A 16599-nucleotide genomic window follows, 5' to 3' on the forward strand; every position below is an offset into this window, starting at 1 on the left:
AATTATATTAATAAATTAAAAATGCACATATATTTTATTTCCAATGAATGTGCAAACCTTTTCCATATAGCCTACTAATATGATACATACTATAAAACTGATATATGTATTAAAAAATATTTAAATTTGTTAGAAATTATAAGAATACGTACACATATACAATTTTTTCAACAAGTGCGAATATTTTATTATTCATTTATGTTTATTTTCATCGAATACCTTTTCTATGTTATAGTTTTGCACGATACATAGAATATTATAAATATGTATATAACATTGCTTTATTATTATATTATTTTTTATTTAATTATCGAACATTTTATCTTCAAGGATGTAGAACATGATACGTGTCTCCATTCCGTATAGAGAAAAGAACTTTTGTGTTTCAAGTATATACAAAATATATTAAATACATATAGTTATTACATATGTTTTTTCGTTTTAGCATTCTTATAGATACTTTATTCTTTTTCGTAAATTTTCTACATACTATGATTACCACTTTAAAAGTTAATGCTTGTATTGTGATTTAAAAAATTAGTATTAAAGAAGATAGTCTCGTATTTTATTATTATTGCATAATAAAAATTAATAAAAAAGGGGACATGAAAAATATATAGCTTTATTTTTAAAAAATATATATAATTGAAGAAAATATGTGTAAAATACCAATTTTAATGGAATATATTTTTATTTTCTCTTTTTCTCTGTTATATATATATATTTTTATTGTTAATACTTTATACCTTTTTTAAATGAACTTATAGATATTTTTTAGTAAATTATTTGGTGTACCCTCCTAATTTCAGCAAAAAAAAACAACAAATAGAATTATAAATAATATTTATTTATAATTAATCCATTTAGTTAAATATTCTTTTATTATTGTTCATTAATATATAATAAATGGCGATACTAAAACTATAATTTTATAGCATAAAATTTGATATGAAAAATACCCATTTCAAGTTCTTGTTTCATTAATGTATACATGTAATATATTTTCTCTTTTTTACTTAGAAAAAATTAATATCTTTAATCATATATATACGTGAATTTAATATGCCTATACAATTTTTTTTCTATTAAATATTGCCGTAAATTGTATATATATCATATATAATATTAAATAATTATAGGTATAATAATAGTACCCTATATATGTATGCCCTTTCGGGCTAATTTTTGAAAAAAAAATAGCACTTATATGTCATAAAAAAAATATATATTTTTTTTTGCATTAGTATATAATATCTTTACGCAATACATTTATTTTATAAGTTTTTTTTTGTCTATTTCATTATATTTTCATGTAAGCTTAATCATATTAGTTTATATAAATAATAATAAATTTGTATGTTACCATTTCAATGCTATGCTATATGCATTATATGCATAATACATTATGTATACATAGCTATATATAAATACATAATTTTTCATAATTTTCCAATAAATCGAAATTTATAAAAATTGTAAAATAAAATAATATTTTATATTAACATAATAAATGTTTTTAAGTTTGATATCGTTAAAAAAAACAATATAACAGTAAAATAATAGGAACGAAGTAACATATATATTACAAAAAAACATGATAGCAAAAAAAAAAATACCATAATAACATGATAATAGAAAATAAAAAAATTTTCTATATTATATTAAAGTAAATTTTTAATTTCTAAATACAATAAAAAGGGAATTAAAAAAATATATATATAATTGTAAAAAAATATATTTATACCATAAAGGGGATTATTATATAAAAAATCGAAGAACGTTGTTAGTAATGAGTAAATATTTTATGAAGGGAAAAATTTAATATTATATAATAGAAATATGAAATATACGTTGATATAGCTAAAAAAAATATATTATATAGATAGAGAATTGCCAAATGTACGTAGAGTTAATTTTATAAATATATATATCTATTAAGAGAAAAAAAAAATATATATTGATTGACGTTTTCAAGGAGAAGCCACCAAGAGTAGAATAATAACACTGGAGAGTATCAGTACAGGTCGAATTAATTTTATAGAGTATTGTGTACAGGCATATATGCGTGTAGGTATATGCATACATATGCATAAGTTTCCCCACGCTAAAATATGCGTGTACAAATATTTACTCAAATATAGAAATATCTAAAATGGCAGCGAATGAAAATGAAACTTATCATATAAATTATATGGATGTACTAAATAATGGAGAATTGAATGCAGATGGTTATACATATAAAAAAAACATTAAAAAAAGCTATTTACATAAGGATATTGTCATATTGAATACATGCGAAAAAAAAAGTTCTTCGCTTTTTCAAAGAACAAATAATAAAATAATGGAAAGACAATATAAGAAATATATGCTGTATGCATTAAAAACACTTAATATTCAAGATATTAAAAATGATGATCGTGAAAAATTAAAAAAATTAATAAAGAACTTGCATTATAAGCAGTTAATAAATCTTAATAAAAATATAAAAAATGATAAATATGTTACGCTACATAATAATGATAGCTTATGTTATGATTATTTATCGACTTTATTTTTGAATACCATAAAAAGCGAGAAGAAAAAAAAAAAAATAGATACAAAATCATGGAGTAAGCATGCAAATAATTACGATAAAATCATTATATATGTAATGAAACATTTAATGAAAAGGAAAAAGAAAAAAAAGAAAAGAAAAAAGAAAGAAATAGATAATCAAGAATATGAGAAAAAAAATTTAATGAAAAAAATAAAATTTTTATTTTTTGAAAAATTGATAGAAAATTCAAATAAAAATGAGCTAATAAAATATGTGTTCATCATGGAATATATAAAATATATGAGTGACGACATAATGGATCAAATTATAAATAAAATATCTCATAGATGGAATGATAAGATCAATGGAATGAGTAATAATTTGATATATGCTGAAAAAGAAAATACCACATATCGTAACAAACACATAAATATGATGTTGATACCTGATATGGAACATTTTTGGAAATATTTTAATCCGAATGATGGAAATAATAATATAATGGATATAAAGAAGATCATAAAGAGTAACCTTGAAAAAATAAAAAGAATGTTAATTCAATATATATGCAATTATAATAAGATTCGAGCATCTTGCTATTATAATGATGAACATAGTCATTATAACCACCGTAGTAAGTTTGTAAAAAGTAAACCTGTTAGAAATAAAAACAATTTTGGTAACAAAATAAACGTCCGAGATATATTGAGCGTAAAACGAAATGATAATTTTAAGCCTAAATTTAAGATGCTAAAAAAAGGCATAAAAAAAAATGTGAATAAAAACTTATTACATCAAATAAATATAGAATGTTATAATAAAGAAGAGGAAAACAAAAATATAAAATATGAAAATAAATTATTTCCTAACGATAGTAGTCGTATTGTTAATTATTTAAAAAATGAAAATGGTCCAAACATGAAATTTTATTCATATCCTTATATATATAAAGATATGATGAATTTTTTAAATGCATATCTCACTTTTTCTTTTGAAATGCTAATAAATTATTATGTTTATAAAAATATAGAACATCGTTTTGCAGATCGTTACCAAAAAAATATTTTGAAAAGAGAATGTGCTAATAAAAATGTTAGTTCTAATTATTCTGCTAGCCAAAATATAAACACAATCAATGAAGATAATAATTTAAATTGTAATAAGCTTATATCGGTAAATAAAAATCCAGTTGTTTGTGAATTATTAAATCATATTTCTTTGAACACGATGAATATATCATCAATTGCTCCCAAAAATTTTGGCAAAGTAAATGATTTTGAAAAAATATGTTATATTTATCAATTTCTAAATAATTTATCATGGAGCAATACATTTTATAGCAATCGTCTTAACAATATATCAAATAAATATGGAATCGACTTCATGCATAATAAGTTTTATTGTGATAATTTGATCGGAAAGAATATATTACCTAAAAAAAGTAGTTATGTATTTGCGTGTTATAAACATTGTTCTACGGATGGAAGCAATAATTACAGTAATGATGGGTCGGATGCAAATAAAAATGGTAATGGCGGAAATTCAGATGAATATAAAAATTATACACATAATAATTGCAATGATGGAGGGTATAACAACAGTAGTAGTATTGGTGGTAATAATGGAAATGAAGGGGATAAAGATAACAATAATAATGAAGATAACAATGATGGGAGGAAAAATAAATATGAGGACGAGGATGAAAAAGAAGAAGAAGATAATGAAGAAAATAATAAAGAGAGACAAAAAGATGGCAATAATAGTCCCCATAATAAATGCGTAGATGATCATGGAAATTATTACAAGTTAATAAAAGAAATAGAAACTTTAGAGAAAAACGAAATTGCTAATGGAATGAAAAATGGGACTAATAATTACGAAGTTTTAAATAATTATTGTGAATATAATAACAAAATAAAACTATTAGGTGCAGACAATTGCACAATAGGAACTGAACAAAATCACATTGGAAAGGAAGACGAAATAAATAATAATCACCTATTACATAACACCTCTCCTAATATGGGGCATCCATTAAAATTGCCTCTCCTACCCGAAATGAGTCACCCCAATTCATTTTCAATATCTTCCCCTCGTTCTCCTGTGCAATGTGGGCAGGAATGTAATATGGGTGAGGGTAATAGTTATGATATGAATAATTGTTCCGTAATAAATCCCAACATACCCAACGGTTCAATGCACCAAGACATCAAAACCTGTTCAGGAAAAGGAAGTCCTATCCAAGTAAATGATCCTGATTTTGAAGAAGCATGCGATATTAGGCTTATGAATAATGCAGAGAATTTGAAATTTTCTCAATCTCCTCCGACCAGTTCATTACATGCATCTACATTACACTTAACCGACGTGAATGAATTAGTTTTATCACCTACTCAACAGTTATTATATTCTAATAGTCCAATGAAATCACCCAATAATTTCCCCAATGCAGGCTCACCTGTTTTCGATGCTAATTATAGTGAAGAGCATATGGAAAAGGTTGCATCTAACTATTTGGCTTCTTCTCCTTATAGGCATGATATATTTTCTGAATATGGAGTATTGGGTTCTTTTTTCGAATCATTAGAAGAGTTAGAAAGCAAAAGTGATAATAGCGAAACTGGAAGTGATAATGAAACATTCAATTATAACTTTTCTTTAAATGGAAATGCGGAGGATGCTAATAATGCCCAATCAAAAAAGGGAAATATGCAAAAAGATGAAGTTATTTATAATTTTAAAAAAAATAATAAAACAAAAGTTTTTCATGCATGGTGTAATAAAGGGGAACACGAATTAAATTATGATAATAAAAAATTTAATTCAGTTATAGATTGGATAAATTATATTGAAGATTTAATGGCAAATACGGAAATAGATGCAGAGTTTGATGAAAAAAACAATATGGGAATTGGTAGTGATAATATTGGTTTTATAGGTAATACAGTAAATGGTGAGGGCAATATAAACAATTCTATGAATCAAAATGATATGATTGGAAATTATTATAACAATGAAAACATCGGCCAAATGAATATGAACAATACATATGAAAACCAAGATATGTCGGGTGGCTTTGTGATAAATAATAATAGCAATACTAATGAAAACAATCCTCTTATACATAACAATGCAGGTGAATATTATAATAACGAAGGAGGGAATATTGGTAACATAGAAGGACATAATAAAGATATGGAGGGATTAAGTATGCATGTAAATATTATTGAAGGTAATAATTTTGATGGAAATACATTTGCTGGGGGAAATTATGACCAAAATAATTTTAATAATTATTCTCAGGATATAGTAAATGATCAAGTTGATAAAGGAAATGTATATTTTGGTGCTAATAATGAAGGCTCCAATTTTAATAACCCATTAATTCAATATGGATGTGATAATAACAATACTGGGAATAATAACTATGGAAATAATTTTGAGGGTGAAAAAAATTTACTTCCTTTTTATAACAATGCAGAAGATAATGTAATTTATAATACTAATGAACAAATACAACAAGAAGGGAATAATGGATTTTTTCCAAGCTTTGAATTAAACGATAATAAAATAGCTAATGGAATGATTAATGGTGATACAAATAATACTAGCGGTTTTATATGGGATGGTAATAGTGATAATGCATTAAATAATAATGATGATCCCCAAAATTCCAATATAGATTCTGTTGACAATGCACTAGGGATGGTTAACAATGGAAATTTCGGTTCTTTTGTTGATTCGAATCTCGATCAAGGATAGAAAAGGAATAAGCAAGAACATACCAGTGACAAAAGACTAATGAATACATATTTAATTTTTTTTTTTATCTATTATCCCCTTTTTCTTACCCAATTATGTGGGAAGACACGTATATTGTGCATATATACCACATGTGGGAATTTCAAAACATATATACATTATACATAATACAGATACTGTGCCGAGAAAACAAGCAATGTGCAATGTTATGTACAAACTGATACGATCATCGCCTACACACATACAAGCATGTACATATATATAATTGCACAATCTCATGCATTTTTGATAAATGTCATAAATATTAATTAAATGTATGATTCTTAGTTTATTTTATATTTTTATGCCCTTTATCCCCCTTATATTACTTTTCTTTTCATTTGCATTTACACTTTCTTATCATTATGGTCATTATTACCTATTTATTCTACATAATTTGAAAAGTTTAAAATTTTATAAATTTAATTTATATAATTAGATCATTTGAGTTTGTAATTAAAAACGATACTATGCTTTCATTTCGTTTTTTGCATATTTTTTGCTACTTTGCATTTTTTTTCTTTTTTCTCTCTTTTTTTGTGTTATATTTTGCAAATTTTAAAAACTATATTATCACGAAATAAAAACTATATATTATTTAAAAAGAAAATAAACATATATTTACCAAAGTATATGCAAAGGAAGTATACATATGCCTTGTTTATATATATGTGTGTATGCACACTATTTTACTAATTTAGGCAACTATTGGACTAATATATAATTATTAAGACATTGCTTCTTTGTATTAATGGCTAATAAAAATAATTATAAGTTCGAATGACTATGTATGTACACTAAAATCGCTATTTTAAGCTACGACGCATATATATTTGTTCGTTTGCTCTGTTACATTTACGAACTACAATGAAGTCAAGGACAAATATGCATTGCATACATTATCTAATCGTAATTATTATATACATGGGATAGCTCCTATTTTCTTTACTTATTTTTTGTTTAATTATAATTTTATTATGATTGTTGTTGGCGGAATATATACAAAATATGCAATGCTATAACATTTCCGCCCCGTCATATTATATGAATAGAAAGATATAAGTATCTGATAAAATATAAAAATCCAAAATGGAGAAAAATGATCATATAAGAAAGTATAATAATTCTATGTATATAATACCATGATATAATTTCCGTTAAAATATTTTTTGTTGATTTATTTAATTTTTTTTGTCCAGAAAATATAATAAATACTATGATATAAAGCTGGAAAAGTTCAAAAAAAATGCCTTTGAAATTATTGAATATAAGGATAAGATAATAAGAATGCTATGCGCCATACTGGAGGTGCAAGGAGTTACAACCGTAAACATTAAAGAGTTTGTTTCAAGTAATATACCGTATATATTATATATAACTAGCTAATAATAATAAAATTCACCAAAAAATATAGAGTTAACTAAACAATACAATCAATTCCCTTGATATATGTAGGCACCACAGATCAAATAAAAGATCACTTACTTGAAAACAGTGAATATGAGTAATACGAATTGAAAAAATCAGTGATAAAAAATGTATATACCCTTTATATTTGTCTATATGATTGCCGTTTTTTAAATTAGAATAAAATCTAATAAAAAGAAAACATCATCTCGGAAAAGAACAGTAATAAAAATGGAAAGAAAAATAGACTGAGCATGCAAATATATATATAGATATTCATATTTATAATTATGCAAAAATAATTAATTCATGCCATTCTCTTATCTACACGTTTTACTAAGCTAATAAATATTCCCGAGTTCAACAAGTCAAAAAGAAACAAAGAATTAAATATATTTTCAACTCCAATTAAAAAAGATGAAGAATCATATAAAGAAAAGCATTTATCTGATTCTGTTTTAAGTTCTTATAAATTATCATTAAATGATAAAACCTCTGAAAACAAGATAATGAAAAATGTAGTACCTATGCATACCAATATAATGATATGTATATTCATGTTCCGCTTATCATTTATCAACTTATGTGTGCGCTACTTCTCTTCAACATTTTATTATATATATTTGTCGAACTCTATATCACTTTACGTTTTTCAGACAAATTCGAGAAGCCTTTTTGTTAGAGAAGGTAATTTGGAAGACCTTTTTATCTATCTCCTCATTCCGTATCAGTAAAATAGAAAATATACGCACATATGGATATAAATTTATTTTTTTTGCTTCTTATCTTTAGTAGACATAGAACAAGATAGGCTTCAAAGTGAAACTGAACAAGAGAGTTTTACCAGCAGTGACCATATGAATAACACCGAATATGATCAAAATATCGTAGAAAGTGTAAAGAAAAAAATAATAACATAAACATATTAGATCAATATTTATCTGCGTCTTGTTCAATTATATAAATTGCTTTAATGTTCATATAAATTTCATTGCTTCAATTTTTCCTTTTGCAAAAAAAGCATAAGAAGCCAGTAGAAAACGGCAAAAACCCTGAATTAAAATTCGAGGATGAGTATAAAACAAGTGTTAGAAAAGAAGTTAATAGTTCGAAGATTTTATCCAAGAATAAAGATATCTATACAGAGGAGTGTCAACTGGTATATTTTATTTGAATATGCACATAAAAAATATATATGCATATGGCATGTAAATATACGAAAAATATATGTATTCCTTTCAAACTCCAAATTCAGTGTTTAATGCCTAATACGGAATCTTTACATGGAAACTTCCCTCCCGTTTTTTATAAGCTAAGTTGTGGTATTCATTTTTTTTCTTGTCATTTTCAAGTACATATATGATTCATTTCCTGTTAGCAGTATTCAATATATGTAATAATTTTATCATCATAATAATTAATTTTTTTTTTTTCTCAAGATCATATTTTTCACTTAATGTGTGTCTATGAAACTGTGATAAGGAGAGAATGTAGAAAGGTATAGAAAATATGTTTAAAATTGTTAATAATAGTGTTAGTTACGTTGTAGCAAGTTATGATATGCTATGCTCAATAGAGAGCAAAAATCGAGGATTATATAACTCTCGATTTATATCTTAATGATTAATGTTGTTTATTTTTTATAAATACTTTTTAAACAAATTTCGTGATTGAAAAAAAAAATATATAAAAAATTAAAAATTTAATTAACATAAAAAAATTATTCATTAATATGATTAAAAAAATGTATATGAACAATAACACAGATATATATGCATATATTTATCAATGCGTTTTTTTCTTTTTATTTCACTATAGACATGTTGTATTTGTCACACCGAATTAAGTGAAGAAGACAAAAGTGAAATAATAAATAAAGTAAAACATGAAAAAAAGGAAAATGACAAAAAGAGCAAACTCTTATTTAAAGCCATGAAATTACAAGAAGAAAGCAAAGATTAAAAAATAATGAATCTGAAATAATATATATAGCGATTAATAGCTAATATAATAACTTATTTTATAAATGCTTTCTAATAGTTGATGATAATTCAGCACTTGTAACAAAATGCTCATTTTTTGCTAATACAATTTTGTTTTTAATTATGATAGTTGTGGGTAAAGCTTTTATGAAATTCTTCTTTGCAAGTGTTTCATTTGTGTCAACATCAATTCTTAATATGTGAATTTTTTTTCCGAAATTCTTTTCCAATTTGTCCTATTGTATAAAAAAAAAAACATAGTTACATTAGTATAAGCAATAATGATAAACCATTGGTAAAAAATAACAAAATAGGAATAGTTAAAAATAAATATGTGTATTTATTTGGTTATAGCCAAATATGTTGAGAAAAAATGAATTATTATACATATGCACACATATATTTTATTTTTCTATATTACCAATTCTGGTCCTTGTAATTTGCAAGCGTGGCACCTGTTAATTTGAATTAAACATAAAAAAGGAAAATAATGAAGTTCAAAAAGGTGCATGAAAAATAAAACGAAATACAATAAACAATTTATGAAACTCATAAAAAAGAGTAAAGCATGACATTATATATATGATAAAATAAGGGACATGCATAGTAATATATATTTTTTGTTACCATTTGGCAAAGAAATACAAAATAAATACAGTATCCTTCATATTAACACCCTAAAAAATGTAAAGCAATATATAAATAATAAATAAGCGAATAATAAAATATATACATATATATAAGGAAGCATTGGCATTATGCCCACGTGCATAGGAGACCGTGGAAATAATAACTCCTTCCTCCATTACATTTTCACACACATCAAATTTGTATTTTAATAATAATGCATATATAAGAACAAATTATGATATGGGTAAAAATGAAAAACACAACATGAATATAATTCACAAGAAACGGTTGTAGTTAATGTTCATAATTCAAGTGTGTTAAAGTAACAATAGGCAAATATGTATATATAAGAAAAAAAATAGCTTAGAATGGGAATTTATTTATTACATTTATATAATCACTGCCATTTTGCTCCAATCTTGGCATCTTATTGTACATACGCAAAAAAAATTTATCATATTTATTCAATGGTGTTAAATGATTATCTGGTCCTGCTAATGTGGAGTCTTTAGTACATGTTATATCCTTAAAGCAAAAAAAGGTTAGAATAAAAACTAGTAACGTTAATATGTGCTTCATGATGAATTTCTATTGTAGTTTCTTTAATAGTATTGATTTCAGAAAAAATGATTATAACGTTAAATAAAAAATTAGCAAAATTATTACTAACTATATTTATTCATAAGATCAATATTATTATGTATATTAATATAATAAAAAAAAAGAAACTATAATTACTATATTAAAAAATTATATATAATTAAAAATAAAATTTAAAAGGGCAACAATAATAATAAATAAAAATTAAAAAAATGAAAAATCCTAAAAAAATAAAAGTAAAAAAAATATAAAAATAAATATAATAAGCGTATATATATATATGTATAGAATAATTATTAATATAAAAACCCGGTAAATAAATATCCTGCTCTGCTATACCTATTCTTAAAATTTGCTTTTTTCTTTTTCATTTTCTTTGTTTTTCGTTTTTTTTTCTTTTTTTTTCCTTTTTTTCCCTTTATTTTGTTTTCTTTTAGTTTTTAAATATATACTATTTCGTTAAGCTTTTTATGCGTTTGAACCTTAATATATAAACAACTACGAATAAAACATTTTATTGTGCATGCGAAAAAAGGGTGATAGTGTGATAGCTTTGCCATCCCCCATAAAACGTTGTTATGTCAAATTAGAACACGAAAAATCCACATTAAAATGTTCATTGCATATTGCTTATTATATATTATTACGAAGTATAATTTTTTTTTAATTTTTTTGTATATAATTATGTTGTATAAGGCCCTTTGAAAAAAAGGCAAAGGAAAAAAGTTTTCTATGCTTTCATTTTTTTATTTTATAATGATTATATTTTAAATTGCATAAAACACCTTTCTTAAATTTTAAGGTTTAAAAAAATCGATAAAATAATAACGTCGTAATTTTGTTAGGAATTGCACACAAATGTGTTTAGGGTTTTTCGTTAGTTAATTATGTATGCTATACACATAATATAACCATGTTTTATCGCATAATTGAAAAAAAAAAAAATAGTGAAAAAAAAATGTAAGGTGATATAACATGTTTTGGGAACTAAAATACACAAAAAGGAAACAAGAAAATAATATATTAAATATATATATGTGTATAAAAATATATAATGAGTTTTATATGATTCAAACCAAATAAATAATACATAAAAATGAAATTGTAAACAAAAAAATTATATATTTTCCCCATGCAAAATAATATAATGCATGTGGCGGTTATGTTTTTTTTTGTTGTACTATGGCAAACCCGGTAGTGCTATTTGTATTTCACTTTTCCATTTGTTTCAAATTATTAATTTTCATTGCATGAATTTTTGCGCGTCTTTGTGATTTTGTATATTGGATCATGTATAATTGTTTGTTTATTTGTTGTATATTTTTCTGATCTAATGAAAAAAAAGATATAGTTTGAAGTTTTAAGGTTTTCATGAAATCTAATAAATCTAGATATGTATTTTTGTAATCAAGGTAGCCATTTTGAGTAGATAGCTGAATAAAGGGATAATAATTATAGTTGTTATTTATTTTTCTTTGATAATAGCTATATAATGCACCGCCTAATAAACCAAATAAATGTGCTGACCATGCAATATTAAAATTATTTCTTTTGTAAAATAAAAAAATAAAATTTGTTAAAATCGACATGTGACATAATTGTAGGGCTGATAGTTTTAAATAAGGAAATGGGAATACAGAAACAAATATTTCATTTGGTTTAACTACTGATAAAGTATATACGAGCCCCATTATAGCTCCAGATGCGCCTAAAAGTTGAGTCGATCTGTTAATTAAAACATATGGAATAGTTGACATTACAGAAGATAAAAGGCAAACACTAATTATATCTTTATTTGTAATTTTCTTTTCTAAAATATTCGATTTGTAATTAAAAAAATAATAGTAATTTGTTTTTTGTTCTTTAATTTCTGGATATAATAAGGTATTAGTAATTGTATGGAATGCCCACATGTTGAATAAGAAATGTGGCAATGTCATATGACTAATACTAGCTGTAAAAATTGTATGATAACGTTTTTTTTTTATATTTTCATATGAACAAATAAAATGTCTACACATAAAATTATAAAATCTTTTATTTCGAACAATATCACCCAATCTCCAACATAAAAATATAACTCCATTAGCAGCCAAAAAAAGGTTGTGTCCACTTAATAAATCTTTTCGATATAAATTATTTTCAATTATTTCTTTAAAATTTCTTTCGTGTATTGGATTTTTTCCTGTGTCGCCACCAATGACATTCCCCATATTGTATCCAAATATATTATTTCTAATGACAGTAAATTCATCCCTTTGATAATTTTGTTCGTCTTGTTTTTTTTTTATATTATTTATTTTTATAACATACGTATTTTCATCATCTGCATTGCTATCACAATAATGGGTGTTTTGATTGCTGCTATTTATTCCGTTCTTTTGTAAAATATATTTGTCCGTTTGTTCAGGTCGTGAAAATATATTTATCCATTTAATAAAACTGGGCATCATTTCATTATTCTGGTATTTATTTTCATCTTTCTTGATATTATGTGTTAGCACTTTTTCTTTTGTTGTATATGCATCAGCTTCTTCCACCTTTTTGTTGTCCTTTAATATATACACATGATATAAATAATCACAAGCAAAAAAATAAAACGAGGTAAAAATAATAAGCTTGACTTTTTCTTTCAGCTTTATATTTTTCTCCTTGTTTTTAATTGCAGTTTCTTGTATTTTTCCCACCACTTTGGTAAAAGCATGAAAATGTTTGCTTGTATTTATATGTAGAAAGCGATATTTAAAATAGTTAGTTCTAAAGTACTTATAATAATTAAACATTTTAAATTTTTACATCATTATTTGGATTATGTATAGCATTAAAATTGATGCGTTTTTTGTGAGGACGAACATATTAATATTCAATTTTTATTTTTAACAAAAAAAAAGGTATAGTGTTACACCCTATAAAGCGAAACACTGCTTATTGAAAAATAAAAATCATAAAAAAATCAAGAAATTAAAATATAGTACTAACATTGGAGGGAAAATAATCATATCGCTTAAAAAAAATGTAGCTATAATAGCGAACTAAATTTGATAATTATCTAAATTATATAAACATTTTTTTTTTTTTTGTATCAATATATATACTACTACAATAGTTAATTTAATTAGAAAAAAATATATTAATAAATAGTGTAATGTAATATGTAAATATTCCTATTAAAAAAAATCGTTTGAAATTGAAAAGCATGGCTATTTAGTTATATATGGATGCCTATTATTATTATTATTATCATTATCATTACTTTATGCTTGCTTTTTTTGGGGACTACAAATGCTGGCATTACACATTTACCCCTTGTTTACAAAAGAAGAATGATTTTTTTTAGATTTCCAAATAAAGAACAAACGGAATGTTGAGAAATAAGAAAGGTATATACCAATTAAAAAAAATACACATATATATTAGTAAGGTGTATACATGGGAAATTAAATTTCTACAAAAGATTATAGGCTAATAATTTTTTTATTCGTTTTTAGGATAATAAATTTTGTGTTTTTATATTTTTTAGTTTACTTTTCATTAATATTGTGTGTTATGTTTAATTTTCGATCATGCAATTTTGATATTACAAAAAAAAAAAATATAAATATATAAATGATAAAATAGTTAGGCAACTAATCTATTGAATGATGGCATGGCATCATACAAAATGTGCCTATAAAAAATAGTAGCAAATTTTCAAAAAAATATGGTTTTAAAAAAATAATTTTCATATTTTTTTTTCACTATTTTGAATATTACAAATATGGTAATGTGTAAATATAACTAAAGCTTAATGGTAAAGTTAATTTTTTTGTAAGTTCCTTTTCTGCATGTTTATAAAAGAAGAGAATAAAAATATATGATGAATTATTTGGTACAATATATACACAAAAATGCATACGCATGTAGAACAATTTGTTGATAGTTCGTTTCAATAAATGCAATTACATGCACACACATATGTATAGTGTGACAATAGCATGATACTTATATGGTCACATATTTATTTTGTTATATCTTACGAAACGACGGATATTGCAATGAATTTTATCCAGGGGATAGTAAAAAAGTAAGAATCCTCCTAGAACTTTTCCAGATACTACGAAAAAACTTTTAAACTGTGCCACAAAGAAAGGCAAAAAAGAGTAATAATAAAATTAGCAATAAGATAAAAATGATCATATAAATAATAATAAAAATAACGGTGAATAATTTAACAATAAAATGATATTTATATATGGACGACTGTCCATGATAAAATCTTGCACATTCAAAAAAGTTATACTAAAGATGGATATGTAAAGGCATGTTGCTGAGCGTTTCTCAACAGCATGCAAGTAGGTACCCACAACACACATATATATTCATATAATTTGTTCAATCATTTGTTAATTACGTAGTAAGGGGTGTATTTTCCGAATAATAAATTTCTAAAAAATCCATATTTTACATTTGGGTGATACTCTTTGGGCATCTGAAAGTTGCCCCTTTTCATTTCGCAGGTCTCATAAGGTAAGCTAACTTTTTGATTCATTTTGAAAATATGTACTTTTTTTAAATAATAATATACAAGCAACAGAATAGCTAACTAGCGAAATTATCGTATCAAATTAAAAAATCTTATAACGATAATATAAAAATGTAACGAATAAATGAAATTATTTTAGTACAATTTTCTTTTTATTGATAAAAGTCTTACATATTTGAATGAAACAAATAATGCATTTTATCAAAAATAAAAAAAAAACATAATTATTTTTACATTTTTTTGAAATATATTATGATTTTATATTTCTTAAAATGTTATATTATTTGGAGGGGAAAATTATATATTTAAAAAGGTTAGTGGAAAAAAGAATATATATAATATATATAATACTTTTTTGTTATCAGTTTAAGAAATGCACATTAAAAAATTATTATAGTATGAAAAAAAAAAAATAAATAGTAAAAAAATAAAAGAAATAACAACAATATAAAAACAAAAAAATAAAAAAATTAAAATAATTAAAATAAATAATCGAAAAAATTTAAGTTAAAAATTTATTAATTTGACACATAAATCTGACGGAAAAAATACCATGAAGGCAAAATGAAGAAAAATAAAAAATAACTATGTATACGTAGAAAACGTGTAAACTATTTATACGTAGATATTATGTGCGATGAATAATTTCCAACGAAAAATATTTTGAAAATATATTAAAATGCAAAGTGTATATATTTATATATGTGTAGGGAAGAAAGCCATATCGTTTTAATAATAATTGAGGGTATACATTGTTAAAATAAAATTAAATATTTTGATCGTTTTAAGAGGCTATCATATCTATAAGTGCACACATATGTGTATTGATATATATATGGGTTAAAGATATGGATGTGAATCTGTATAATGAATAATAACATGCACATCATATTTTTAGCTATAAATATATACTATATGTTTTACCTTTTTGACACACAACAATAATGGGAAAGGTTGCAATGTCATTACGTAAGCATAAGTATACTTAGCATATGCTCCTTTGTGTTTGATCTTTAAAAATTCTGTTCGCATTTTCATGGGTAGACAATTTGCCGAATAAATAATAATGTGAATTAGTTTGCTATTCTTTAAACATGTTTTAAATTATATACATAACATGT

The 16599-nt window shown here is 23.9% G+C and overlaps 5 protein-coding genes across 5 annotated transcripts; 2 read left to right on the plus strand and 3 right to left on the minus strand.

Annotated features, from left to right (window-relative positions):
- Positions 1 to 2152: 2152 nt before the first annotated feature.
- Positions 2153 to 6298, plus strand: PCHAS_1362400 (conserved Plasmodium protein, unknown function; the record flags this gene model as incomplete). Its single annotated transcript, XM_740313.2, has 1 exon — positions 2153 to 6298. The coding sequence occupies one exon, from the start codon at positions 2153 to 2155 to the stop codon at positions 6296 to 6298; it is 4146 nt and encodes a 1381-aa protein (XP_745406.2).
- Positions 6299 to 7426: 1128 nt separating this feature from the next.
- Positions 7427 to 9706, plus strand: PCHAS_1362500 (conserved Plasmodium protein, unknown function; the record flags this gene model as incomplete). The annotated part of the gene is made up of 11 exons (XM_016799445.1): positions 7427 to 7452; positions 7537 to 7688; positions 7793 to 7841; positions 7924 to 7966; positions 8086 to 8262; positions 8401 to 8431; positions 8537 to 8640; positions 8766 to 8903; positions 9000 to 9066; positions 9184 to 9242; positions 9563 to 9706. The coding sequence occupies 11 exons, from the start codon at positions 7427 to 7429 to the stop codon at positions 9704 to 9706; spliced, it is 990 nt and encodes a 329-aa protein (XP_016654732.1).
- Positions 9707 to 9764: 58 nt separating this feature from the next.
- On the minus strand, positions 9765 to 10935 carry PCHAS_1362600 (thioredoxin 2, putative; the record flags this gene model as incomplete). The annotated part of the gene is made up of 4 exons (XM_016799446.1): positions 9765 to 9962; positions 10148 to 10181; positions 10354 to 10403; positions 10744 to 10935. 4 exons carry the CDS (start codon positions 10933 to 10935, stop codon positions 9765 to 9767), a joined length of 474 nt encoding a protein of 157 aa, XP_016654733.1.
- Positions 10936 to 12167: 1232 nt separating this feature from the next.
- PCHAS_1362700 (rhomboid protease ROM6, putative) lies at positions 12168 to 13739 on the minus strand (the record flags this gene model as incomplete). Its single annotated transcript, XM_741175.2, has 1 exon — positions 12168 to 13739. One exon carries the CDS (start codon positions 13737 to 13739, stop codon positions 12168 to 12170), a length of 1572 nt encoding a protein of 523 aa, XP_746268.2.
- Positions 13740 to 14752: 1013 nt separating this feature from the next.
- Positions 14753 to 15484, minus strand: PCHAS_1362800 (conserved Plasmodium protein, unknown function; the record flags this gene model as incomplete). Its single annotated transcript, XM_016799447.1, has 3 exons — positions 14753 to 14776; positions 14973 to 15068; positions 15347 to 15484. The coding sequence occupies 3 exons, from the start codon at positions 15482 to 15484 to the stop codon at positions 14753 to 14755; spliced, it is 258 nt and encodes an 85-aa protein (XP_016654734.1).
- Positions 15485 to 16599: the final 1115 nt, after the last annotated feature.

The sequence above is a fragment of the Plasmodium chabaudi genome, assembly GCF_900002335.3.
Source record: "Plasmodium chabaudi chabaudi strain AS genome assembly, chromosome: 13".
NCBI lineage: Eukaryota > Apicomplexa > Aconoidasida > Haemosporida > Plasmodiidae > Plasmodium > Plasmodium chabaudi.